Source organism: Monodelphis domestica, chromosome 3 (assembly GCF_027887165.1).
Source record: "Monodelphis domestica isolate mMonDom1 chromosome 3, mMonDom1.pri, whole genome shotgun sequence".
NCBI lineage: Eukaryota > Metazoa > Chordata > Mammalia > Didelphimorphia > Didelphidae > Monodelphis > Monodelphis domestica.
In genome coordinates this window covers 69,479,734-69,506,788 of record NC_077229.1, presented here as the reverse complement: position 1 = coordinate 69,506,788, position 27,055 = coordinate 69,479,734, and the positions used below count along the sequence as shown (strand labels likewise).

The 27,055-nt window shown below is 40.9% G+C and overlaps 1 protein-coding gene across 1 annotated transcript in view; it reads left to right on the top strand.

Moving 5' to 3' along the window:
- LOC103100660 (mucin-16-like) overlaps window positions 1-27,055 on the top strand; it is a 195,532-nt gene that overhangs the window by 134,495 nt on the left and 33,982 nt on the right. Inside the window, exons 24-29 of the mRNA XM_056820974.1 lie at window positions 11,392-11,499; window positions 13,156-13,283; window positions 13,403-13,470; window positions 14,579-14,748; window positions 15,494-15,532; window positions 21,156-21,269. Coding sequence (XP_056676952.1) covers window positions 11,392-11,499; window positions 13,156-13,283; window positions 13,403-13,470; window positions 14,579-14,748; window positions 15,494-15,532; window positions 21,156-21,269 — 627 coding nt within the window. The remainder of the gene's footprint in view (window positions 1-11,391; window positions 11,500-13,155; window positions 13,284-13,402; window positions 13,471-14,578; window positions 14,749-15,493; window positions 15,533-21,155; window positions 21,270-27,055) is intronic.

The following is a 27,055-nucleotide window of genomic DNA, read 5'->3' as shown; positions in this document are numbered from 1 at the left end:
GATGGCCAGGAGTCTGAAAATCAGAACACAGCTACCCTGCCAGCCAGCATTGCTCCAATAGTGAGGATCAGTCCTGTGGTGACCAGGATCATTCTGCTGTCAAACATCACTGCCTCTATAGCATGGATATGGATATTGAATCATGTTCACCTTCCTGGACTGCCAGACTCTCAGAAACAAGCCACTGCTATTGGTGAAAGACTCCTTGGTAAAAGGAACTCGATGTGGCCAAGCCTCATTTCTGCCTTTACCTTCTGTGCAGCCTCCACAAGCACAGGCTCACCTGGGGCTACGTCCTCATTGGAGAACTCCAGGTTAGCCAGTCTGACTGTTGTCTGAGAGGAATTCAGGAAAACATCAAGTCTCACTATCATTCTGTTGGTTCTCTCAGAGGTGAGAGAAGCCACAAGGTGGGAAGATAGAGACAGGATAGAAGTTTTGATACCACGAGGGAAGTGACGGAGTCCTAATAGAGATATGAGGTGGTCAGGATGAGTCTTTATTAATTATCAATGAGCCACAGCTAAGCTCTGATCAAAGGACCAATTCCGTAGGCTTTTCCAGTCCTGAGATCCATACCACGCAGGCCAGAGAGGTGAATAGAGAAAGATTAAAGATGGAGCTTGGCCAGAGGCCAAGCTCCTGCAAGGACAGCCATCAGGTAGCCTGAAAGAGAAGGAGAGCAGAGAGCAGAGAGAGCGAAGGCGGAGCTTGCTGGGCTAGATATAGTTTTTGATATGCAAATATACACAGTACATAGGGATGATTCTCATTGGTTAATAACAAGGCACAGGTGTGGTTTCTCTTAACCAGGTGAGAACAAAGAAACCTGTTTTCCCGCCTAACCTGGGAGAAGCTGGGGTCAAGGGTCAGAGGCCTTCCTAGCCATGAGCACTACTGAGCATGCCCAAGACTGAGCAATCTGCACATACTGTTTTCCCCTTGCCCATAGCCAGGGGGCGGACTGCTACATCTCCCCCTTTTTGTTTTACACACAAATGAATAGTGTAATATCAAAATGTAGCAACATTACAGCATTAACAAATACAAACACTCTGGTGCATAATCATATTCTGATACAGAGATGAAAAACCCATCCTGATTGTATGACTTAGATATCCCAATCAAGAATGAACATCAGCATAAATTGATTCAGTGATCAATCTTAAAAATTCCCAAACTGATCTTTCTATCTGTCTGTCTGCATTTCAAGATCAATGCAACAGTCTTAGTAGATATAAAAATGTTAAGAAAATAATTTCCACGCTACTGATCCTGGTCTAATGAGGTAGAACTCCATGGTTCACATGACAGGTGCAATAACCAAACATGCCACCATTCACAGTCTGGACTATCAGAAGTTGTCAGCCTTTTCAACAGTTAGCAAAATACTATCCCTGGAGATGAAGGATAAGTCCTTCCTTTCTCTCGTCCTGATACTACATCTTGGGGATCTTTCCGTGCTCACTGCCAGATGCCTGCCACATTAAGAAACTGGTTGGTAGCTCGATGCCAGGACATCCAGCGACTGAGGGTGTCAGTACGCCATGTCTCTGCATTTCCCAACCTCAAACATCCATTTCATATGGAAAGTATATAATCGTGGCTGAGGCTGTCTGGTCCATAATGAAAGATTCATTATGATTCCCCTTACATGCAATCAGACATCACTCTCCAGTATGGCCATCTGAAAATTAACAATTGCTGTCATGTTCTCATGTTCACCGACTGTTAGGTGACTGTAATTCTAGAAATCTTTGCACCTTCATAATTCTGGATCAGAGCATTAACAGTACTTTCCTTGTACTTAAAAATTCTGGCCTTAATTGTGCTACAGAAAAATCAAAGTTGAATAATTGAAAATGAATCAAAAGTGTTCTCTCAAATGAACATACTGATCTCTATGAGATTCCTCTCCCTTTTTTTTTGTTTGTGTGTTGGGAGAGATCCCTTCAAAGAAAAGCATCCTCTCTTAACAATTCTGGAGGATCATGTTATCACATGTCAAATGATCTCAGACAATTGATCCTGGGAACCTGATCCCAAAATTAATACAAGATTCTCTTGGCTCACTGTCTATGTGGTATCTTTGAAACTGAGCCAATGTAAAATATCAGAACTTACATTCCCAATGATTTCTAATTCCTGATCTAAATAGATCAAAATTCGCCTTGTATATGAACATAATTTTGCACCATTACAGGCTTTGCAAAAACATTAATACATCAATCACAGTGCAATTTTTAACAAATACCAATATTCCCATCCATTTTACATTCTCAATGGTAGCTTAAATAACCATGATGGTGTTAATGAAGTAATATTTCAAGTTCTGACTGCATATTCCTTATGTCTTCCTTATTTTAAATCTCTGCTTGTATAAATAAACCCATCAATATGATAACCAAGCCTATACCATTACCAATATTTGCAAAATTCTTTCCACCAAACCAATGTTTGGGTAAATAGAAGCTTAAGTTGTTTCCCATGTAGAAACAATTTCTACAGTTTCTTGCACCTACAGCATTTGACATAGCTTTTTCATTCCTAATTGTCAGTGAATAATATTCAATGTGCTTCTTCTACAAGCTTATCTGTGCCTATTGTGTCATGTTTTTAATCCATACTCCAAAACAGTAAAACTTAGATTATACTTTGCCCTTGCTCCATGTTTTTGTGCAATAATAATTTTTTCCACCTAGGAGAGACAATGACTGCGCGTCCACAGAAATTGTCAAACCTAGAGCCCTCAGTTTTTCATGAGGTCTTACTTCCATATACCAGAACGTCTTCCAGTACATGAAAGGGAAGCCAATAGATCCCGAATCCGGCGGCCGTCTGAATTCTGGGATTGTTGGAGGAGAGCAAGACATTTTTCCTATCAAGATATTACCCACCAAGACAGGGTATCAGGAGTAATGGTTAACAATGGTATTAACACTTAACTACATCTCTGGTAGTCAGCCCTTAATGTCCATCCTGGTATTGTCAGGAACATAATCTTTGCCTGGATGTCAGTGATCTCTTACAATAACTCAGGTTCCTGATTAAAGATTTCCTAGTGTCTTTTCCCTGATCTCTCATCCTTTCTTGAGAGTAACATTAGCGTCACCTGTCCATTAAACCTGTCTGTGCAGCATTTTCTGCTTAGCACCTCATTTTTGATGTCAGAAATATCAGATCTATCCTATGAATGAACGTTTTCTATCTCCTACTCTTTGGAGAGTCATACCAAGGTCTATACCCTTGTTGATAACAGCATTTCTTACAATACAAGTGGTAGCTTTATAATGCATACAATTCATAATGCATACAAAATTCCCTTTGACAGTATCATATACAAAATACAAGGTATACTTTAGTATCTAGACAATTTGTAGCTATTTCATCTCAATCCCATTGCAAAGTCTTTGGCATGTGGGATGTATCTGGTGTCTTGTACAGACACAAGTGTGATTTAGTCCTTCTGAATTAGCATACTTGATGTTGCTCTGGGTACCCCATCTCAATGGATGTCAGCATGACAAGTGTCCATCAGTGGCCTAATAGCCAATGTCTCTAATAGTGTAATGTCATTGTTCTAGAGTGATATTAGTCACCAGAGAAGTGTCCCTCCAGCGTGCCTGGATTGTGGCTGGCATGCAGGTAGCTGATGCCATCACCTTCCGTCTGCTTCTCTTCCTGGTCTGTATCAGCTGGCATGAAGCATGACGTGGGTGACCAGATGTTTTCATTATCTGTGAACATACAAACGAGACCTCGACCCAACATTATCATCCCCTTGGGTCCCTTACAGTCTCAATATCTTGATATATTTAACCCAATTCAGGTATCTCACACAATGTGATCTTTATCATTACATTCAATATTGATTACTACAAAGCTTTAACTTATCTTCCTTTTGGGGTGTAGAAAAGATAGATGATTAGTGATACCATATCCACCTCTTTCCTTAAGAAAGTGGAACAGTCACAGCTAGACAAAATTGACTTCTAGATAAGTCTGATTCTAATAGAGACATGTTGTTTGCAAATATAATGTACCCTTTAAGATCATAATCATCATTACATTTTGGATAGTAATACCCATTTGTGCTGCAAGTGGACAGCATTCCTTATACTGTCATAATATTCCCAATTATACCCTTTTGATATTTGATCAAATTTGGCTAACATGGAACAATTCCAATAATATGATTTCAAGTTACACATTGTACCAGTACCATTCAAAATTGTCAGGCATGTAATAAAGTTAGATCTTTTACCAAATACCCATATATTCCTAGAACAGAATATCTGTTAGTGACTCAATGATACTCTTCTGCATGTACATTGTTTCTCATACAATTACATGTGTGTGTGCATAGTGTGTTAAACCTGCCTATAGGGCAGTCTTTACAGTCCATGTGCCGCTTTTCTGGTGTCCTGTGCCAGACACCTCTGCCTTCTGTCCTTCTTCCGGGCAGATTTTCTTGCCATCAGATGCTCTTAATCATCTTCCATGGACTCCATGTATCTGAGAAAGTAAACAGAAAACCTCGACCCCAAATGAAAGCCTCATTGGGTCTTAGAAAGTTAGAAAGTGACAGAACATATATACTTTCAGTTTTTGAACCTTGGGGCTCATGAATTCCTTTGAGCTCTTTTTACCATAGCTTGCATGTAAGCCATGAGCTATGCAATTTAGCCTTTGCATTGCTGTTAAAAGCCCTGCTATTCCAAGCTGTTTGGAATAGACAGTAGTGCACAGATATTTATAAAATCTGCAATCACTTTGCTCACTTCTTCATTTGAGCTTGAACCCATAAACCAGGAGAGTAAGTATCTCCCATCATTTTTCACAGTTCAACCTTTGTGCCAGGAGCAAACTGAAATGCACCTTTTGCTCCAAAATATGCATGGATATCCCTCAGGGGTGAAATTAATCCACAGCAGTTTGCATTGATAAGCGATATCACCTGCTTGTTCAGGATATAGATGTACCATAGATCTTGCAAAGCAGCATGTATAGATGCTTAAATATTTGCTTTTTCAAACCCATAATCATAAAAATATCATTCTATAAATCACTTATGAATTGACCCATGTGTGCTGGGATCTTAAGTCTTTGTCTGCCTGCACACAATTTTTGCTTTTTGAAAAATTTCACTGTGTGCAGTTATTGAAATTATAGCATTGTCTTATGCTGTACAAATATGCATAGAATTATCAAACAATTGCACAGAAGTTGTTATTTCTGAACTACTGCCCTTAGCTTCATAACTGAAAAGATCTTAATACTGTGAATAAAATCATTACTTTCATCTGCTAATTCTGCAAATCTTCACTGCAGAAATAAATCAAATTATGCCAGTAACCTTTGAATTTGCATTATTATCATAGGTCTCTTTTCAATATCATGATCAGCTTCAATATCTGCAATTTCAATACATGATAGTAGTGCCTCTTTCAAATCCTTCATAAATTACTGTACTGAGTAACAGAGTTCCTGATAACCTTAATAATTAACCACTGGTAAACAGATTGAATCCTTCTAACCATGCTTTTACTCTGCTGAGCATGTGTCTTAATTTTCCATAGTAAAAGCTATTCTAGTTATAAATCATTTGCTTTCTGGATACAGGTATAGTAATATGCCCAGTAAAAAAGTTTCTGAACTGCATAAAGGCTGTTTGAATAAGCTCTGCTCAAGATTCATCCTGTTGCTTTATGTCCTGTTTAGAAAAGTGTTAATAATTCCTCCATAGTTAAAATTAGAAAGCTTTATAAATTCCTTTAAATCATATTCCAATTCATGCTTATTATATCTTAGTATTAAATTTTTTCTTCTAGCCAATTACAGCCTTAGTGATAAAACTTGCAACCTCAGTTGCTCTGATGCTATCTTCCACGTGGCTCAAGCCACGTGGCTGGTAGAGAGAAAAAAATTCAAGCTGCTTCAGATTTAAACCCAAACCTTAAAAGTTTTCTGTTTGCACTTTAATTACCTCGTGATTTATACCAAAATTTCTCTACAGATAAAACATTTCTAGTCCTGATATTCTGTGGCATATAACAAAAGTCAGAGAAAGATATTTAATTCTCCTTTTTTAACTTCCTTTATCAAAAAATATAAGCAGACATTCCTTTATAATTTTGCCTATATCCAACCCAAATTAAAACAATTCAAATTCCCAGATCTTACTTCACTGTGCTTTTTATCATTTGCAAGCACCCAGGTAAAGCCTGCCTTTACCTGGCCAGACCTCAAACAAAAGAGTTCCTAGGACCTTTTTCAAATGCTAAATGAGTTTGGAGGCTTGCTTTTTTAAAAAAAAATCTTCTGCCTTTGGTTACAGAATGGCAATATCTTTTTACAACTTAGGCTGTTCCGAATTTAACCTAATTCAGGATTATTGCCTTGATTCCTTAATTTTGCTGAGACCTACGGTTTTATTAGAAAAATTTTTTGTTTTTTATCCGTTTTTTCCAAGTAATTCTGATCTTTTAAATGCCCTGCTTTGAGTTAAAGCAACCACTTCCTGATAGGCCTTTCAAATGCATCTGAGTCCGACCTCTCCTGAAAAGGTACAGGGATTTTCTTGTAAAGATTAGCTTGCTCCCTGCAAAACTTTTGAAATAAGAAATGCTTAAGAAAGAACTCCTTAGCATTCTGCAGCAGTTTCTGCCTTGCTTCTTCGCTAGCCTTTCCCGCTTTTGCTAAACTGACTGTTTTGCCTATGAATAGCAGCCTGGCTCTTTCAGCTTTTTGTCTCAGGAGCCGGTAAATTTGACTTTGCTTTCCTGATGAAATTTTAACTCCTGCTTTGTCTTTTCCCAGTTGCTTCGTTTGAAATTCACTATGCTCTAGCAACTGTTTGTTTCAGACTGAGATTTTTCAAGTTTTCAATCGCCCCTAGTGAGGGTTTCCCTGGGTCAAATTTTCTTTTTCCTTCCCCTCCCCCTCAGACCACTCCTCAGGTGTTTCTTAACCTCCGGAGATCCAGGTCCGAGAGAGGAGGCCTCCGCATAGTATTGTACTAGCAGGCCCAGGTGGGGGAGGGAAACTGCACTTCCCCCCACAGAGATAGTTTAAGAATCCCGCTCTGACCGACCATGTGCTTCCCTCATCCTGATTCAGTCTCCGGCAGTTAAGCTCTTGAGACTTCCATTTCTCCCCCATCAAGCTATGACATTAAGAGTCGAGCAGGGTTCAGAGGGGAGACCCACCTCAAGCAGAGGAGGACTTACCGTCCTTGGCCAGAGGATCGGCAACCTTCCTGGAACTCCGGCACCTGCCTACGCTCTTTAGCCTCGTGTCCTGGAACGCGTTCTCCCATTAGCTGTGTGAAATAAAAGGTTTGAATGCCACGAGAAAGTGCCAGGGGGCAGGTCCTGACACTCTGGGCGCCATTTGTTGGTTCTCTCAGAGGTGAGAGAAGCCACAAGGTGGGAAGATAGAGACAGGATAGAAGTTTTGATACCACGAGGGAAGTGACGGAGTCCTAATAGAGATATGAGGTGGTCAGGATGAGTCTTTATTAATTATCAATGAGCCACAGCTAAGCTCTGATCAAAGGACCAATTCTGTAGGGTTTTCCAGTCCTGAGATCCATACCACGCAGGTCAGAGAGGTGAATAGAGAAAGATTAAAGATGGAGCTTGGCCAGAGGCCAAGCTCCTGCAAGGACAGCCATCAGGTAGCCTGAAAGAGAAGGAGAGCAGAGAGCAGAGAGAGCGAAGGCGGAGCTTGCTGGGCTAGATATAGTTTTTGATATGCAAATATACACAGTACATAGGGATGATTCTCATTGGTTAATGACAAGGCGCAGGTGTGGTTTCTCTTAACCAGGTGAGAACAAAGAAACCTGTTTTCCCGCCTAACCTGGGAGAAGCTGGGGTCAAGGGTCAGAGGCCTTCCTAGCCATGAGCACTACTGAGCATGCCCAAGACTGAGCAATCTGCACATACTGTTTTCCCCTTGCCCATAGCCAGGGGGCGGACTGCTACACATTCTGACTTCAGCTAGCACAAAGGAAAGTTGGAAATCAGTTTCTCTGAGCCCAGCTCCCACAGCTACAGAAGGCATCAGTGCTAGGGTGGGGACAACTTCACTTTTTGCTCATGTACCTGTTAGCTCTATCCTGTTACTAAGGAAGAATGTTTGAATCAGAATGGAGGTCAGATGTGTCCACGGAGGAGAACTTAACATCTCAAGGGAAATCACTTTTCCTCCCATTTCCCTATTAGAACTTCTTTTTTTGGTACACTTAAGACCGTGTTGGGTCTGTTGGGTGAGTGAATGCCTTTCAGGATCCTTCATCTCTCTATAGTAGCACACTCTTCTGGTCCCTGAGCTACAAGGACCCTTCTGTGGTGATTAGTATTGAGTCTAACATATATGGAGCCTGTAGAATTATAGCAAGATAGGGAACATTTCCTTAGGCAATATCAGTCAGTCAGTGAGTTGATAACCATTCATTGTGTCTGCTCTGATTCCACACACTCCGCAGAGCACAGGGTATAGGAAGGAAGGCACCGTTGTGACAAGGAAATCACTTTAAAAGACTGATATATATTAATTTAAGGTCTCCAAGGAATTCAGCTATGTAATTCCTAAATGAAAACTCAAGTCAGCCATCAGCCTTTTATGGAGTTTTTAATTACAAACAGGAGGAAGAAAAGTATGAGAGAGAGAGAGAGAGAGAGAGAGAGAGAGAGAGAGAGAGAGAGAGAGAGAGAGAGAGAGAGAGAGAGAGAGAGAAAGGGGAGAGAAGGGAATAGGGCTTAAATACCCCTTCTGTTTAGGCTGGGCCCAAAGGCCCAAGCCCTTAGATAGCTGGGGCAAAGAAAGGAGATCAGTCCCTATTACTCACATGACCAAAATGGAGAAACAGTCTCCGGGGCCTCCACCTGCAGCTTCCTTCAGAGCAAGCTTCTCAGAGCACCTCTCCAACCACTCAGAGCCAAAACTCTCAAACCACCCTCCAGTCCTCAGACCCCTCTATCTTTAAGGAAACCATCCAAGTTTCCTCCCCTCAGTTCTCACATCTACCAATCACTGTCCATCAATTTCCCTGTGCCAATGGTGGCTCTAGCTTAACCCAGGACTGCCCAGAGGTCTGTGGCTTTGCACATGTCTGTTGGAGGTCATATTTTCAAATAATTAAATCTTGATCTTTTGCTGCAGCCCTTCCTAAATCCTGTTAGGACTGAGTAGGGTGGAGATTGATTACAAGTATCTCCATTGTATCAATTCTAAAATCAATCATGACTCAAAGAAATTCCTGTTCTATGCTTAAGCATAGGTCAAAGCCCTTTCCATTGTTCAGCAAAAGGTTTCTGTCCTAAAGTAATCTTAAGAAGGGAGGAGGAGGAACCTCCCATGCCAATGGGGTTCACATTCCAATAGACTATCACTAAGAAATTTTCCAAGTATGAAATTTCCCAATGGTGAAATTTCCAACATTTATAAGTCCAAGAAATTTTAAGGTTTACACCATTAATCTTAAGAAGCTTATAGTCTAATTGGGGAGACAATATGCCAGGAACAACAATTTACACACAATCTAAAAACAAAATAAATCCGAACTAATCAAGAGAAGCTGGCATTAGAATTTAGAAGGATCACCTAAGAAGCAGAGGAGCTCTTATCAGGAACTTTAAGAAAGTTAGGGAAATGAGGAAAGTATTCCAGATTTTTCTTCCAAAGATCAAATATTACAACAAGACATTTGGATGTATTTATAAAAATTGCAGCAGTTGTGTTTATAGAGCAGAGCTTTACTTGAGAGTGGCTGCTCCCCATAGAGAGCTAATGTCTTGAAAAGACATTCTTGAGCCTTCCCCAAATCCCACTCCCACTTGAAGTTGCAGTATCAATATAATGTAACTGGGTGCAACCTAGTACGAATATTTTCTATTTGGTATAGCCAAAGTTGAATTGAGATAGCAAAGTGAGTGCAAGGAAGAGCAAGAAGGCAAATGTCTCAGGGGGAGAAGGAATAATGTATAAGAAGAATAGGAAAAAAGGAGGAGAAGATCATGGAAGGCTTTGATTGCTAAATGGGGTTTTGTATTTTATCCTTAAAGCAATAAGTAGTTACTGAATTTTATTGACTAGGACAATGACATGGTCAGACCTAGGTTTTAGGAAAAGCAATTTTGCAGTTGAATGGAAGATGGACTGGAGTTGGATGGCACTTAGGATAGGGAGATCAAATAGAAAACTACTGCAATAGTTAAGATATGAGGTGAGGAAGGCCTATACCAGAGTAGTTACAGGGTTATATGAGAGACAGAGAATATGGGAGAGATGTGATGAAAGCAAAATTTATAGATCTTGTGAACACATTGTATATGATGGGTGAGCAGTCAAGAATGACCTGGTTGCCTAACCTTTGCCTTTCTGTCTTAGAGTTTCTACTAGAGAATGAAATGAGGCTTTTTTTTTTAAAAGAATGATGACGTGACTTGTGAGCCTGGGTGACTTGGGAGGACAGTGATACCCTGGTTAGCCAAAGGGAACTTAGAAAGAGTTGAAGGTTTTGAGGGGAAGGCAATGAATTAATTTTTGGACATGTTGAGGCTCAGATATCTACAAGACACCCAGTTCAAAATTTCCAACACGCAGTTGTTCATTGGCAGTTGTAAGACTGGAGGACACGGCAGAGGTTAAGGGATGGATGACCAGATTTGAGAATCATCGATATAGAGATGATGGTTAAATCTTGTGAGGTTGAGAATGCTGAGGGAAATCTTATAGAAAAAGAAGAGAGGGGCCCAGCTCAAAGCCTTGTTGGGCACCTACATTAAGCATTTATGACCTAGATAAGAATCCAGCAAATGAGACCAAAGACAGTGGTCATACAAGTTAGAGAACCAGGAGAGTTTTTTGTTATAAAAGTGAAAGAGAATAAAATAATGGTATCAAATGCTGCAGAGAGATTACGAAGAATGAGGATGAAGAAAGGGCCATTAAGAGATTTTTGCAATTAAGAGATTGTTAACAACATTGGAGAGAGCAATTTCACTTGAGTGATGAGGTTGAAAACCGGACTGTAGTTAAGAAGAGAATAGGAAGAAGGGAAGTGGAAGCACTTTTTATATAGAGCTTCCTCATGGATTTCAGTCATAAAAGGTAAGAGAGACAGGAGATTATACCTCTTAGGGACAGGTGGATAAAAGAAAGGTTTTTTCCAGATGGGGAAGTAAAAAAGCTGTCATTAGATTTGGAGTTCGAAAAAAAATGAGAGAATGGGAATACTAGAGAGATTCTCTTTAGATGAAGGATGAAGTAAAGAAGGTACATATTTTGGAGTTTCCTTCAGAATATAAGGGGACAACAATATTGTTTTTTCTACCCCTACTGCTGAGGCTGAGATGAGATATATGTTCTCATTTATTCCTCTAGAGAGTGAGATTGCTGTAGGACCTGTCACCCATATCCCAGACCATGGAGCACCAGGAGACATGACATCAGTGACTAGCAGCCTCTATGAATCCACAGTAGGTGCCATTGGTAAGAAATTATTTTTTCTTTCTATTATACTGGTATTCATCCTTGCTCTGGGCCCTTGTTTTACAGCTTGGAGATATGATATGGACTCATCTTCATATTCTGAGTACAGGACACTCACTGATGGGGGAGTTTGTGATTAGGTTGTAAGACCTGGCAACTTCCTCTATTCCATTACTGTCTGCCCAGATGTATGCCATGATACCAGCCTTTGGATGAAGAGCTCATGGAGGATTTTGTCCATTTCTTGCGTTAGTTTGTGTGTATACATATAATTTACTATGCTAAAAGTCAGCTACTGAAGGACAGGCTTTTCTATGCCAAGAACCTAAAACCCTGAATGGGGTACCTGACCAGAGAAGTTAAATAAGATGTCCCAGGACACAAATGTAGAAAGCATCAGAAGTGATATTTGAACCCAGGACCTCTGATTCCAGAGTCATTGTCTTTTCTAATCTGTTATGCTCTACTTCAGGGGCTAAAAGAGAGTTCAGCCCTAGTGCTTCACATTAAATGGCTAAGGCTCTTTCCACTTCAGAGGGTGCCTTCTGTGACCTCTCCAAGGGCAGTGAATGTTTTTTAAAATTTTATCCGTATCCTCAGTATTTAGGATTACACTGGGCAGAAAATGAACACTTAATGATGGAGAAGGCTGCTAGCTTAATGGGACATGCCCTGGTGCATTGTTGTCTACTTCCACCTCGACCCCTGTACACATCATCTGTCCTGCTGATCTTCAAAGTGGGTTTCTGCTAGAAAATGACTTCTTTGTCTTTTCTCTGTGTTATACTTCTCCAGAATTCATTTTGAAGGCATTATGTTGGGTTTTGGAGAGGAATTTGGTAGAGATTAGATGAGGAATCTCTATCTTCTCCACCAACTTTGGCTATGTCCTTTACCGTTACTCTCATAAATCTGATTCATTGGATATTGGAAATGAGTCTCTCATCAAAAGAATTTGAAGCAAAGATTTTTCCCTCCAATTACCCGAATCCCTCCTCATTTTGCCTACATTGGTTTTGTTTTTGGGGAAAAACTATTTTGTCATAAGTTAACAACAGTGTCCATTTTTATCTTGCTCTCCTATCTTTCCCTCATGTGATCATAAACTGTCCCCTTGTCCATTACCATGAAAGATACAATTTTCCTCATCACTCTCATTTGTTTTATATCACCTTTTGTATCTAACTCATGTACCCATTTGGAGTTTACTTTGTCATGTCATACAAGACATTGGGCCATCCCTAATTTCTGCCAGACTAATTTGCATTATTCCCAGCAATTTTTGTCAAGTAATCAGTTCTTAACTTTGAAACTGGATTCAACCTCCTAATTTTACTTGTGAGAAAACTAAGGCAAAAACATAGGACGTGGCAGGGCCATGATTTCAACCCAGGTATTCTGACTACAAAGGCACAATTTTAATACTTCCAGAAATGGTGTGTATGGCTAGAGATGTGTTCAGGTTTTCATTAGTGGGTTCATTCTGCTGAGTTTCCAACTGAGGAAGGACTAGAACAGTGCCCCCTGGAGTCATGATCATGATAATGGTCATCATAACTGACATTTAGATAGAACTTGAAGGTTTACAAAGCATTTCCTCTCATTTGAATAACATTTGTAAGGCTCAGACAATGTGATATCTTTCCTTCTGTACAGCAGCAGGGAGCTCCTACTCCAAGACATTCACCCTCAACTTTACCATCACCAACATGTTTTATACACCAGACATGGGTGAAAGGGGCTCCAACACATTTAAGGCTGCTGAGAATGTCCTGCAAGTTCTGGTGAGACTCCATTCCCCTTCCCCTACCTTCTCTCCCCCATGCTGCCTTCCTTAGCCCTGATTATCCAGGCTTGGTCTAGTCAGGTTCTCAGAAGTTCCCTTCTCCCCTTTTGTTTTCAGCTGAAGTTCTTATTTGGAATGAGCAACCTTGGCTCTCACTATTCTGCATGCAGTGTGAACTTGCTGAGGTGAGAATCCTGCAAGATGTCCACTCAAATAGCAAAGACCACGCTTTCCCATTTGACTTAGATTTTGTCCAGGCTGCTGCTGCTTCTCCTTCCCAATAGCAATTCCTTCTTTCCCACGATGTAATGGATAAAATTCCCCAACCAGCAAGCCATTAGAAACATTCCAGGCATCCTCCTATCCTTTATGTGGTGAAGAAAAACTTCTTTCCACATAAGTCTTCCAAATTTAAAACTCCATGTGAGAAGGAATAACATGGCAGGCACCAAGTGAGTGGGTAGAAATTGATTGATTCAAACACATATCAGCATTGATTTTCTCTAGAATCGGAGGATTATATTTTAAAAGTTGGAAGGGGCAGTAGAGGTCATCTAGACCATTCCCTTCATTTACAGATGAAAAATGAAGAACCAAGGATAGTTCAATAACTTTTATAATGTCAAAGATAATTGTCCAATTCCAAATTTGAACACAGGCCCTTTGACTTTAAGTCCAAGTTCTTTCTACTACTCTAAGGAAACTACTGAAGATAATCAGACCCCATACATACTTGTAAACATAAAAATAAGTAAATAGACAGAGCACTGCCAACTCCAGTTTGGTGAATAAAGTGCTAAGCATGGATTCAGGAAGAACACAGTTCAAATTCTCTCTTAGACACATACCACTTTGTGACCTTGTGCAAATCACATAACCTGCCTTAGCCTCGATTTCATTCCTCTATAAAAGAAAGGGGCTGAATTTGGGGTTTCTAATGTCCTTGTCAACTCTAAATTTACAATCCTCTTTAAACATTTGTTCAAAGTTGTTGACTTCTCTCTAGAGTGTCCTCTGAATAACTAAATTTCAGAAACGAAACCAATGGTGTCAACCTCAAAAGGAGGCCATTAAATTATACATCAGGGTCCCTAAGGCCTGCATTTTGACTCTGAAAACCATACATATTTATATATTACCTTTTAAATTAGTAAACTAACACATTAAAATCAGATTGGAATTACACTTTAATCAGGACTGACACTTTAATCTGGTTCATATGACCCTCAGGAAGGGCTATGTTTGACACCTCTTGTATGTTTGACACCTCCTGTCTGAAACATCAATTTCCAGGTCTCTGAAGAATGGGACAGCAACAGGAGTGGATGTCCTGTGTACTTTTCAGGAAGATTCCTCCAACCCTGTCCTGAACAAAGAGAAGGTTTACTGGGAGCTAACTGAACAGATTCAAAGAAGAAGGCTAAAACATGTGCTTATAGAGAGGGACAGCCTCTTTGTGGATGGTAAATATCTTGATTTGGGAAATGTACTTCTCTTTCTCTGGGTGGTGCCTGTTCCAGAATACAACCCATCTGCCCCAAATTCTTCTCTCCTTTTGAGCCTCCTATTTTACTTGGTTTCACTATGTCACTCCTGGGCACTGGCCCACAAAGTGGTGCCAAACTAGGAAGACCTAGGGAGCTCACTTCTAAAGATCAGAAGAGGCTGGTTTGTTCTTATGCTCCTTGAACCAAGAAGTATGCCATAAATCCCTTCCTCTTGAATGTTGAAGCACCATTTCCCCATCCCTATGGTCCCCCAAACATCTCCTCTCCATTCCACCATTAACCTTTTTCCCACAGAGAGATACCGTACTCAAAGGTTTATGTGTTCTCTCTCTGTCTCTGTTTCTGTCTCTGTGTCTCTCTGTGTCTCTCTGTCTCTGTCTCTGTCTCTGTCTCTGTCTCTCTCTCTCTCTCTCCCCTGTCCCACTCTGTGTCTCTCCTCACCTATCACTTTCTATATTTCTTCTTTGTTCTTTCCCTCTATATTCTCTTTCTTTTTTGTTTTCTCTATTCTCTATCTTTCCCACACTCTTATCTTTATAACTTTTCTGACGTATTATCTTTTTTCTATCCTGTTCTTCTTTCTTCTTCCCTTCTTTCAACAACTGTTCCTTGCATTTTTCTTCCCTGCCCTTACCTTCTCTCCAACACTTGTTCCCTCTGAATTTCTTTGTTCTTTTTTTATTACCATTCCCCACTACAGGGTATCACCATAAGCAACCAGGCATCATATCCACAAAGAGTGAGTTTTCAATTTCTTTATTTTCTGGGTTTTTTTGGGGGACAATATCAGGAAAGATATTTTTCACCCTTTTCGATGGGAGCAGTGCAGGGCACAGGAATAAAAATTAGTTTTAGGATTTCAGAATTTTATATCTTATTAAATATGGCTAATGTTGAGACATTATTTCCTCATTGGCCTATGTTTTTATTTGCAATTAAAACATATCTAAATTCTTCAGTGGAAAAAAAAATTCAGCCCATGGAATTTAAAAATCAGGCTGTCTATCTCCTTTATAGCCTGGTATATAGAGGGTATCTCCCAGCATTCCAGTGTCTTGGGCTTCTCACCCATATCCTTCATTCATGAATGTTGGCCACTGGTTTTCATTAATAATGTTTTTATCCTCTGCTCCTTCATTAACTACACTCTTTCCAATCATGTCTCTTACTCAGTCATCATTTACCTCTGGCAGTACAGTTAGGAAATGCCTAATGCCTAACTTCTCTTCTGTTTTTTCACCTAATTTCTCATCCAAGGACATGAAGTAGGAAATGGAGAGGGCAGGAGAGACCCAGTCCCAGGTGTCATATATGACAAAGAATGAAATGATTTCTCCTCACAATGTCCTGGTATATTATCAATGGTGTCAATAACTACAGAGATGAATACATGTTGAATAAAAACTAAGAATAAATTAGAATTAACAAGGTAGTTAGGGAGGAAGAGTATAGGGAATCATGAAAGGAGGTGCTAGTGCTGAATGTTGACAAAAGAGGGGGTTGGGGTGGGGGCTAGGTCCTCTGAGTTGGAGGAGAGGAAGGAGGGCATTCCTGGTAGAGAAGATAGCTAGTGCAAAGAGTGCAAAGACATAGCCATGGGAGAGGAAGTTTCCCATACCAGGGAAAGGGAGAGGGCCATATTAGCAGAATTATATACTGTAGGAGGAAGAATAACATCCAATAACCCTGGAGAACGGGGTTGAGTGTTAAATGTGAATGCCTTACATTAACAAGATAGAGAAAAGGCAGATCTAAAATTGTGCATTGAACCAAAAAAAATAGAAGAACAACTAATCAGAAATCTCTAACTAAAGTCAAAATAGGAAATCCTAACTAAAAGAGACAAAATTGAAAGTGTGAGTGCTACTAAACTAATGAACAAAGAGTTGGTTTCATGAAAAAAAAATCTATCTGTTCTATATATCATCGAGCATTGGTTAGTTTGATTGAAAAAGTAAGAAGAAAATCAGATTACCAGTATCAAAAGTATAAAGGATGACTTCCATCCTCAATGAAGACGAAATTAAAGCATCATTAGCAGATGATTTACCCAATTATATAAGAAAAAAACTGATAATCTAGTGGAAATGTCTAAATATTTACAAAAATATAAATTTCCCAGATTAACAAAGGAAGAAATAGTATATTTATGTGATCCTATTTCAGAAAAAATAAATTGACCATGTTGTCAAAGAATTCCCCAAGAGAACTGCTCAAGGCCATATGGGTTCACAAGGGAATTCTCTCAGATCTTTGAAGGGCAATTAGTCCCAATGGTATATAAAGTTTTTGGCAAAATTGTCCAAGAAGGAGTGTTACCAAATGCTTCTTATGACACAAATTTAGTGCCTGATACCCAATGCAGGAAGGGAAAATCAAAGAAAATTATAGATCCATTTCCTTAATGAATATTGATATAAAATCTTAAATAAAATACTAACAAAGAGACTCCAGTAACATATCACTAAGATCATTCACCATGACCAGGGGGGATTAATACTAGGAATGCAAGCCTGGTTTAATATAAGGAAAACCATCAGCATAATTGACTAGATCAATAATGAAATCAATATAAAATATATGATTATCTCATTAGATGATGAAAAAGAAACCTTGAAAAGATTCAACACATATTCTTGTTAAATAAAAAAGAGAAACAATAGGAATGAATGATAATTCCTTAAAATGCCAAGTAGTATCTTAAAACATTAGCCAAGTGTCAACTGCAATGGGGATAACTTAGAAGCCTTCCCAATAAAATTCGGGGTGAAGCAAGGACTCCCTTTATCACTATTTTTAAATATTATATTAGAAATTACAGCTTTAAAAATAAAGGTAAGAAAAATAAATTGAAGGAATTAACCTAGGCAAACATTAAAAAAAAAAAAACCTTTACCTCCCTCCCCCATTGAGAAGTCAAAAGATATAATAGCCATTATCCATATGAAGTCATGCAAAACATTTCAACATTAACCATGTTGTGGGGAGAAAAAACAACCAAAATAAAGAAAATTAAAATATCTGCTTTAGTCTGTACTCAGAATTCATCAGTTCTCTGTCTCGAGGGAGTTAGCATTAGTGGAGAGCTTAAAAGCTAAAGAGACTGGGTCAGCTGCCTGGTTCAGTGGAAGAGATCCAGACCTGGAGAATCGATGATCTTAGATTGAAATCTGAGCTCAGACATTTGCAAGCTGTGTGACACTGGACAAATCATTTAATACCAATTGCCTAGCACTTTCCAGTCTTCTGCTTAAGAACTTATATTTAGTATCCAGGCTTAGGCTGAAGGTAAGGGATTTGATATAATAATCTAAAGAGAAGATTTTATAATGTAAACAGGTGAAGTCTGTGCTCTTGTCCTTTCCTAAGACAAATTTCTAAGTCCATGAGGACTCATTGTATAAACTCTCTTGGTAGATTGTAAGCTTCTCGAAGGCAGGGTATGTTTTATTTTTGTCTCCAAGTTTTCAATACCAAGAACCATGCCTAGCTTAGCATAGCTTCTTAATAAGTGTCTGTTGATTGATTTTTTACAAGAGAAAAAATTTGTAAAGTACTTTGCACATTTGAAAGTGTTCCATTTTATCATCATTATATGAAAAATATATTTACCTTTCAACTTATGACTTAATGTGTTATCTATCCTGGGTCTCCTTTTCTGGTTACTGAATTTTCAGATTTGAGAAGCATTGCTGGTAAGGGTAGGGGGAGAAGGTTATAAAGATAATTTTTAGTGTTTTGATTTAAAATCTAAAATAAGTGGTCGCCATGGGAAAATCCCAAATGTGAAAACCCCCAAGTCAGCTGGGATTTATTGAGTTTTTAATTGATAAAGGGAGAAGGAATTAAGGGGAGAAAGCGAGAGATAGAGATCTCTCTCTCTCTCCCTCTCTCTCTCTCTCTCTCTCTCTCTCTCTCTCTCTCTCTCTCCTCCCTCTCTCTCTCTCTCTCTCTCCCTCCCTCTCTCTCTCTCTCTCTCTCTCTCTCTCTCTCTCTCTCTCTCTCTCAGGAGAGAGAGGGAGGGAGAGAGAGAGAATGAATACTGCATTGGCTTAGGCTGAGCCAAGTAGTAGAAAAAGGCCTAGGGCTGAGCCTAAGGGAGAGCAAGTCAGTTTTATTACTCACCACAAGACCATCTCCAGGCTGGGTTCTTCCACTCCAAAAAGAAATTATTCTCCAAACTGAATTCAATTTTAACTGAATTCAATTGTCTTTTTATCCCTTCCTTTTAAAGAAATTTTCTCTTTTGTCACCTCCCCTAAATTTTCATGTCTATGAATCATAGTAGACGTCTTTTCCCAGGATTGCCCATTCTTAGTTTTCCCCTTCTTTGTTTTTCACCTTCTCTGGTTAGATTAAATTTTCTGAGTCCTTCACACATCTTTGTTTAGATTGTCCTTTGTAAGGTACTTGACCTTTTTAGGTACCAATTTAACCGTTACAGGTACTTAAAACCTTTTTGTATTAGATCTAAAAATAATCTTAGCTTAAGTTTTAGCTTCACTATAAGGTATGAGTTAAGGAATTTCATTGTTCAATCAGGAGTTTACATTATCTTCCCCTAAGGCACTGTCTGAGTAGGGTGGAGTAATTTTAAAAGTTCCCAATACATTCCTGATTCTTGTTAGACCAAATATCTCCATTGTTACAATAAGGCAACAGTTTCAATAAAATCTTCTAAGGTACAGTATGAGTAGTCTTTAAGATTCACAAGAGTTAGGAGTAGAGAAGAAATGATAAATTAAGCATCAACTATGTACCAGGCTCTGGAGGGAGATGCTATTATTATCCTCATTTTATAATTGAGAAAATGGAGGCATAATTTAAGTGACTTGAGAACTCAATGGGAGTACAGACCAGCTCAGGTACCATTGTTTCCAAAATGTTTTCTGAAGTCACTATTTGAGCACCAGGGACACAAGGCCAGGAGTCTGAAAATCAGAACACAGCTACCCTGGCAGCCAGCATTGCTCCAATAGTGAGGATCAGTCCTGTGGTGACCAGGATCCTTCTGCTGTCAAACATCATTATCTCTATAGCGTGGATATGGAGACTGAATCAAGCTCACTTTCCTGGACTGCCAGGCCCTCATCACAGGGGGAAACAAGCCACCTTATTGGTGAAACACTCCTTGGTAAAAGGAACTCAATGTGGCCAAGCCTCATTCCTCCCTTTACCTTTTGTGCAGCCTCCACAAGCACAGGCTCACCTGGGGCTACCTCCTCATTGGAGAACTCCAGGTTAGCCAGTCTGACTGTAGAGTCTCAGAGGAGTTCAGGAGAAACATCAACTCTCGCTATCATCCTGACTCCAGCTAGCACAAAGGAAAGTTGGACATCAGTTTCTCTGAGCCCAGCTCCCACAGTACAGAAGGCAGCAGCGCTAGGGCAGAGACAACTTCTCTTTTTGCTCATGTACCTGTTAGCTCTATCCTGTTCCTAAGGAAGAATGTTTGAAGCAGGCTTCCTCTTTAGCCCTGGAGGATGGGGGCCAGATGTGTCCATGGAGGATACCTTAATATCTCAGGGGAAATCACTTTCCCTCCCATTTCCCTCTTAGAGCTTCTTTTTTTGGTACACTTAAGATCTTGTTGGGTCTGTTGGGTGAGTGAATGCCTTTCAGGATCCTTCATCTCTCTATAGTAGCACACTCTGCTGGTCCCTGAGCTACAAGGACCCTTCTGTGGTGATTAGTATTGAGTCTAACATATATGGAGCCTGTAGAATTATAGCAAGATAGGGAACATTTCCTTAGGCAATATCAGTCAGTCAGTGAGTTTATAACCATTCATTGTGTCTGCTCTGATTCCCCACACTCTGAAGAGCACAGGGGATAAGAAGAAAGGCACCCTTAATCTTAAGAAGCTTACAGTCTAATTGGGGAGACAATAAGCCAACAACAATGTATACACAATCTAAAATAAGATTAGTTGGAGATAATTAAGAGAATCAGGGCACTAAAATTTAGAAGGATCACGTACGAATCAGAGGAGCTCTTAGCAGGGACTTTATGAAAGTCATGGAAATGAGGAAAGAATACCAGATTTTTCTTCCAAAGATCAAAAATTACAACATGACATTTGGATATATTCATAAAAATTGCAGTAGTTATGTTTATAGAGTAGGGCTTTACTTGAGAGTGGCCCCTTCCCAGATGGGGAAGTAGGAAAACTGTCATTAGATTTGGAGAGTTTGAAAAAAAATGAGAGAAAGGGAATACTAGAGAGATTCTCTGCTAGATGAAGGATGAAATAAAGAAGGTACATATTTTGGAGTTTCCTTCAGAATATAAAGGGACAACATATTGTCCTTTGTACCCCCTACTCCTGCGGCTGAGATATATGCCCTCATTTATTCCTCTAGAGAGTGAGATTGCTGTAGGACCCGTCACCCTTATCCCAGACTATGGAGCACCAGGAGATATGACATCAGTGACTACTGGCCTCCTGACCTATGAATCCACAATAGGTGCCATTGGTAAGAAATTATTAATTTTCTTTCTATTATACTGGTATTCATCCTTGCTCTGGGCCCTTGTTTTACAGCTTGGAGATATGATATGGATTCATCTTCATATTCTGAGTACAGGATACTCACTGATGGTGGAGTTTGTGATTAGGTTGTAAGACCTGGCAACTTCCTCTGTCCCATTACTGTCTGCCCAGATGTATACCATGATACCAGTCTTTGGATGAAGAGCTCATGGAGGATTTTGTCCATTTCTTGTGTTAGTTAGTGTGTATACATATAATTTACTATGCTAAAAGTCCACTACTGAAGGACAGGCTTTCCTATGCCCAGCACCTAAAACCCTGAATGGGGTACCTGATTAGTAACAAATGATTACTGCTTCATTTTCCATTTAACCTGAGCAGGTATCTAACAGGCATTTTGTCTGAGCCAGGATCCCTATCTCATCTGAGGGCAAGATGACCGGAGAGATCCATGTAGATGATGATATGTAGATTTCAGTCTCTTCTTATTTAATACTTTCTCATGGTGGCCATGCACCCTAGAGCAGAAGTAGATCATAATCTCTGTCACAGACCTTTTTATTTTGAAAGTGCTTGTTAGGGAGAAGGTGCTCTTCTCAGGAAGGACAAACTCCTCACAGGCTCTGGGGATATCTGTCCAAATAACCCCAAACTTCTTCCATCAACCCTTAGGCACACTTTAACTAACTACTTTGGTCATAGAATTCTCTACTGAGACTTCAGGGACACTGAAGAAAGTGAGTGGATCTGACTAGGGAAGAGAACCAACAGATTCCACCAGTATCCCTGTGACTGGCTCTACTGGGAGAGATTCTATTTCAGACACTGAAACAGACATACATGTCATGGAGACAACTCCAAGAGCCACAGCCACTCAAGACCCACTTCTCACTGCACCCACTGGAACAGGTCACAGGAGAACTGTGTCCTCTCCCATCTCACCCTCAGCTCCAAGTGAGATATCCTTTAGAGTCACCATGGCAATTGCAAAGCCCTCACTCTCCATGACTCCAGTAGAACCCACATGGCTCCAGTGGTCCCTTAAACATCACCCTATCTGGAATAATTTTTTGTACACCCCTTGCAGACACACCTATGGCAGAAATAGCTCCTTGAGAGAGTTCCAGTACCCCCCTTTCTCCATGGCCCACTCCAGTTGATTCTTTCAATACTGCTAACTCAGCCCCAGGAACTGAAATCACCTCCATTGTGCCTCTATCTTCACTTCCAAGAGCCACAGGTGCCACAGAAACCATACCAAATCATGATTCATCAATGAGACATACCACACTAGAGCCAGGCTCAGCTGCCCTAACTTCCACTGCTACCAGCACCATTCCAACATTATCTGGAGAAGATGCAAACACCCCATTGTTGTCTATAGAAGGACCAACAGAAGATAAAACAGTGTCCAGAACCTTCCCAGAGAATTTAGACACTCCTGGTATCACTCACAGGGAGCACTACTTCACAGGTCCTGGAATAACTTTTCAACCTGACATGGCCTCTACTTCTCTGGCCAATTTAAGTGAAGGGATCAGTTACTCCAGAATTGTACCCTCATCCCCTTTAGAGAGTAGGAAAAGCACTGCCATGTTTGGAATCTGGATAAGCCCAGCTGAACCTCTCACTCTGGAGCCCAAGAAGCCCACCCCTCCTGAGGGTTCACCAGTGACTGAATTTAGCAGCAGGGAAAGTGGACATTTACAGAATAGTTTGGCCACAGGCACCACTACAGAATCAGATATCAGTACACTCATCCCTGGCAATTTTCATCCTTCTGAGGGCACTGCTAACCTCATATCAAGTCCAGTGTAAGGCTCCAGCCCAAAGCCAGCTGTCTATACCTCTCCACCCCACACCTCAGGTACTACAGGGACCAGGATTGGAGAAGAGACAGACTCATCCTTGGTGTTGACTACACCAGCACCTGCTGTCTCTATCAGCAGCATCTCTGGGGCTCTCCTTGGTACAAGAACAGTGGTTCCATGGTCTTCGAATTCAGCTGAAGCTACAGATCTTACCATGAATCGCCTTGATCCTATATCCATGTTGCCATCCAAATTCTCCACTTCATCTCCTGTAACATTTTCAGGGGTTACTTACAAGGCTGAAGACAAGAGCTCCAATGTTCCTGGGACTGACAGCATAAGTATCATCTTCAGCAGCAAGGTCACAGACAGGGTCTCTCTCCATCCTGAGATCACTCCTAACCAAAATCTACTGGGCACAATGGAAGAGAGCACAGGTGCTTTGCTGACCCCTTCTTTGCCTGGACCTCCTGGGTCTTCAGCTGCTAATATGGGAAGTGTATCAAACATGTCAGGTACCAATACTGGCTCAACTCCACAGGTGACTTTAGCTTATGAAATCTTAACTAGAGACTTAGAGAAGACCTCAAACTTCCCACTGGCCATGGAAAATACAACTAAGACTGTCCCAGCCAAGATGATGGGAAATACCTCCATGGCTTCCATGAGCCCAGATGCTCAAGTGGGCTCAGCATTGCTTCTTACCACCACCAGCAGCCCTGTGGCTCTCCCTGGACAAAGCACAGTTCCTATTTTGTCAACCATAGCTGAAGCTGGGGCTCTCACTATCACTGGGACAGATAGCACTCCTACATGGCAAAGCACACACTCTTCTTCAACTACTATAACATCATCTAAGGATACCCCCATGACCAAGAACATGAGATCAGCTTCCCCCAGGACTCACTCCAAGCATCTAATTTCCAGCACAAAAATCACGGACATTGTTCCCTTTTCCCCTGTGGTCACTCTTAGCCATAAGTTTCCAAGTTCAGTGGTAGAGAATAACACAGATGCCCCACTGACCACTCCTAAATCCCCAGTGGTCTCAGACACTCATCCTGGAGGCTCATTGGTCACCTCTGCTGACTCAGCTGTCCTGGGGACGACAGCTCATGGTGAGCCACATGAAATCTTAGAAAAAGGCTCAACACTTTCTGTGAACACTTTTACCACAAAGATCAGAGAACATACTGTTACAGCAAAAGTGGGCTCCTCCAAGGATTAACACAGGAGTTGAAGGAAGATCATCTATTCCTTTTACTACAAATCTAGGAGAGATTCCAAAAAGTTCTGAGGCTGTGACTCCCAGAGACACAAGTCCTTCTTACTTGTGGCTAACAGTGACTACAGTGAGTCCTTTTCATATTGGATTGGGTATAGGTCTGGATGCTGTTTTCCAGGCTGAGCTGTCTGAAATTCAAGGTCCACTAATCATCATTGAAATCCCACAGGAGAGTGATGCAGGATTCCCATTAACTTTTACTGCAACTGAGGCAACTAGAGCAAGGACCATAACATCTTCCACTCTCATCTCAGGATTGGGGGAGAGCCAGTCTTCCATAGGCAGCATTTCAGGAACAGAGGCCATCAGAGACTCTCCCACCTTGTTCTCTCCTTTAGAAAGCACCAGGACACATGCCACCAGACCTGAGTATGCATTGCGCACTGAACAAGCACTGTCCACTCTGCCAACTAAGAAATTACTTGAAATGGTCACCAGCACACTTACTTTTGTTTCCAAAATGCCTTCTGAAGTCACTGCTTTGGCACCAAGGACAAATGCCCAAGGGTTTGAAAGTCACAGCATGTCTACCCTGGAGGCCAATGATGCCCTAGCAGTAGGCACTGGCCCTGCTGTGACCTTTAACTCTCCACTACCAAGCTTCACTGCTTCTAGCAGCATGGATGTCGATGTGGAAACTGTGTCAAGATTAGCACCCTGGACAGCCAGATCCTCATCACAAGTAGAAGCCAGGTCTCCCAATCTGGTTGTCACCACAGAAGATGGACCCTCCCTGGGAACAGAACCTCACAATCCCATCCATGAATCTCTGAGCCCAGGGCCAGGCTCCTTTCCTGCCTTAAGTACCCCCAAGGCCTGGACAAGCACAGCTTCCCTTGAGGCTGCTACTTCATTGGAGGACCCAGGGCCAGCCAGCCTGACTCTAGAGTCAGAGAGAAACCCACAGGCAACACCAACTCCAGCTATCACCCTGCCTCCAGCCAGCACACTAGAAGTTTGCACAACAGCATCTCCCAGTCCTCCTGACACAACCACAGAGGGCAGGAGTGTCAAGGCAGGCACAGCCTCTGTTTCTGATCAAGTGCCTTCCTCTTCCAGCCTCTTCCCAAGTAAGCATATTTTAAATAAGCTTCCCAGGGATGGAATTGGGGTGTGGCCTTGGAAGAAATGGGGAGTGTCTGTCCAGGGAGGGTCAGTTTGTGTCTTTCTAAGGAGAAGGGTCTTCCTCCCAGGTCCTTCCTGTCTATAGCCTTCCAATGGGCCACTGTAGGGACTTTTTCTTGGCTCCATATCTGTTGAATTAGTGTCATCTCTCCAGGCTTCCTCAACTCTATGCAAAGGATAGTTTCACAGTCCCTGTGCTAAAGTGATTCTCCTCTTCTTACTGATGGGATTCTGATTCCACTAAATCAAACATACATGGAGGTTGTCCATCAATGAGTCCATGCTTTGAAGGGGAAAAGTTGGTTATTTATCCTGTGGAGAAAAGTCAGAGAAGCCATGTATTTTTGGTCTCAGCAGATAGTAGCAACAATGTACTTTCCTTTGGGAGTCCTCTAATAATGACTTGACTGAGCTCTGGGTTCTCCCCTCCTGTCTTCCTGTGGGTGGTGATGCTGGTGTGGTGCCAGTCACACATGCCCAAGGCCATGGAGCCAGGAAGCACAGAAGCACCAATAAGGAGCCCCCTGACCCCTGTGTCTACTATTATGCCCGCAGGTAACTAGGTACCTCCTCTCTGTCTCTGTGTTGGAGGTTTACCCTTTTTAGGGCCTTGTTTCCCCGTCTTACAGAGGAAACATGAAATTATTTTAGAGATCAATCCTCAAGAGCTCTTCTGAACCTCTGATTGCTTTCTTTGTACAGCCTGGAGAAGAGGAGTTTTAGAGGTAGGAGTGAGGTTCCCACTGCTAAGGTCTTTTATACAATCAATAATAGGCACAAAGTTGGAAGGAAACTTTGAAGTGTCAGGTATTATGGATAGCCTCTCTTATTACAGATGTGGATACTGAGGTTTAGAGAAGTAAAGTAGTAATTAGCTCAGGGTAATTGGATATGACTGGAAGGGACCCTCAATGGTCACTTAACTGAACCCCATCATTTTACATATGGGAAAACTGAGGACCAGAGAAGTTAAGTGGCATATGCCCAATGCACAAAATTAGAAAGCATCAGATGTGGAATTTGAACCCAGAACCTCTGATTCTAGAGTCATTGTTCTTTCCACTCTATTATGCTGTATGTTCAATGGCCAATAGAGAGTTCAGACTTAGCACCTCACATTAAATGGCTACGGCTCTTTCCACTTCGAGAAACTTTCCTTTTGGGAAACTTCTCCAAGGGCAGGAAATATGTTTTTAAATTTTTATTTACATTCTCATTATTTAGGGTAAGGCTGGGCACATAATAAAAACATTTATTTAATGGTGATTGATTGATTGATTGCTTTGATCTAATGGGTACATTGATAGAGTTCAGTTTATTAGGAAAATTTGTCCTCAAATACCTCTTACACCTACCAACTGCTTGCCTATGGAAAAGGGAAGGGGACGGGAATAAGCATGTATATAGCACCCACTATATGCCAGGCACTATAACAAAGCATTTCTTAGAAATATTATCTCATTTGGTCCTCATAATAACCCTAGGAGTTTGGTGCTATATTTAGCCCCATTTTGCAGAAGGGGAAACAGAGGCAAGCAAAGCTAAGTG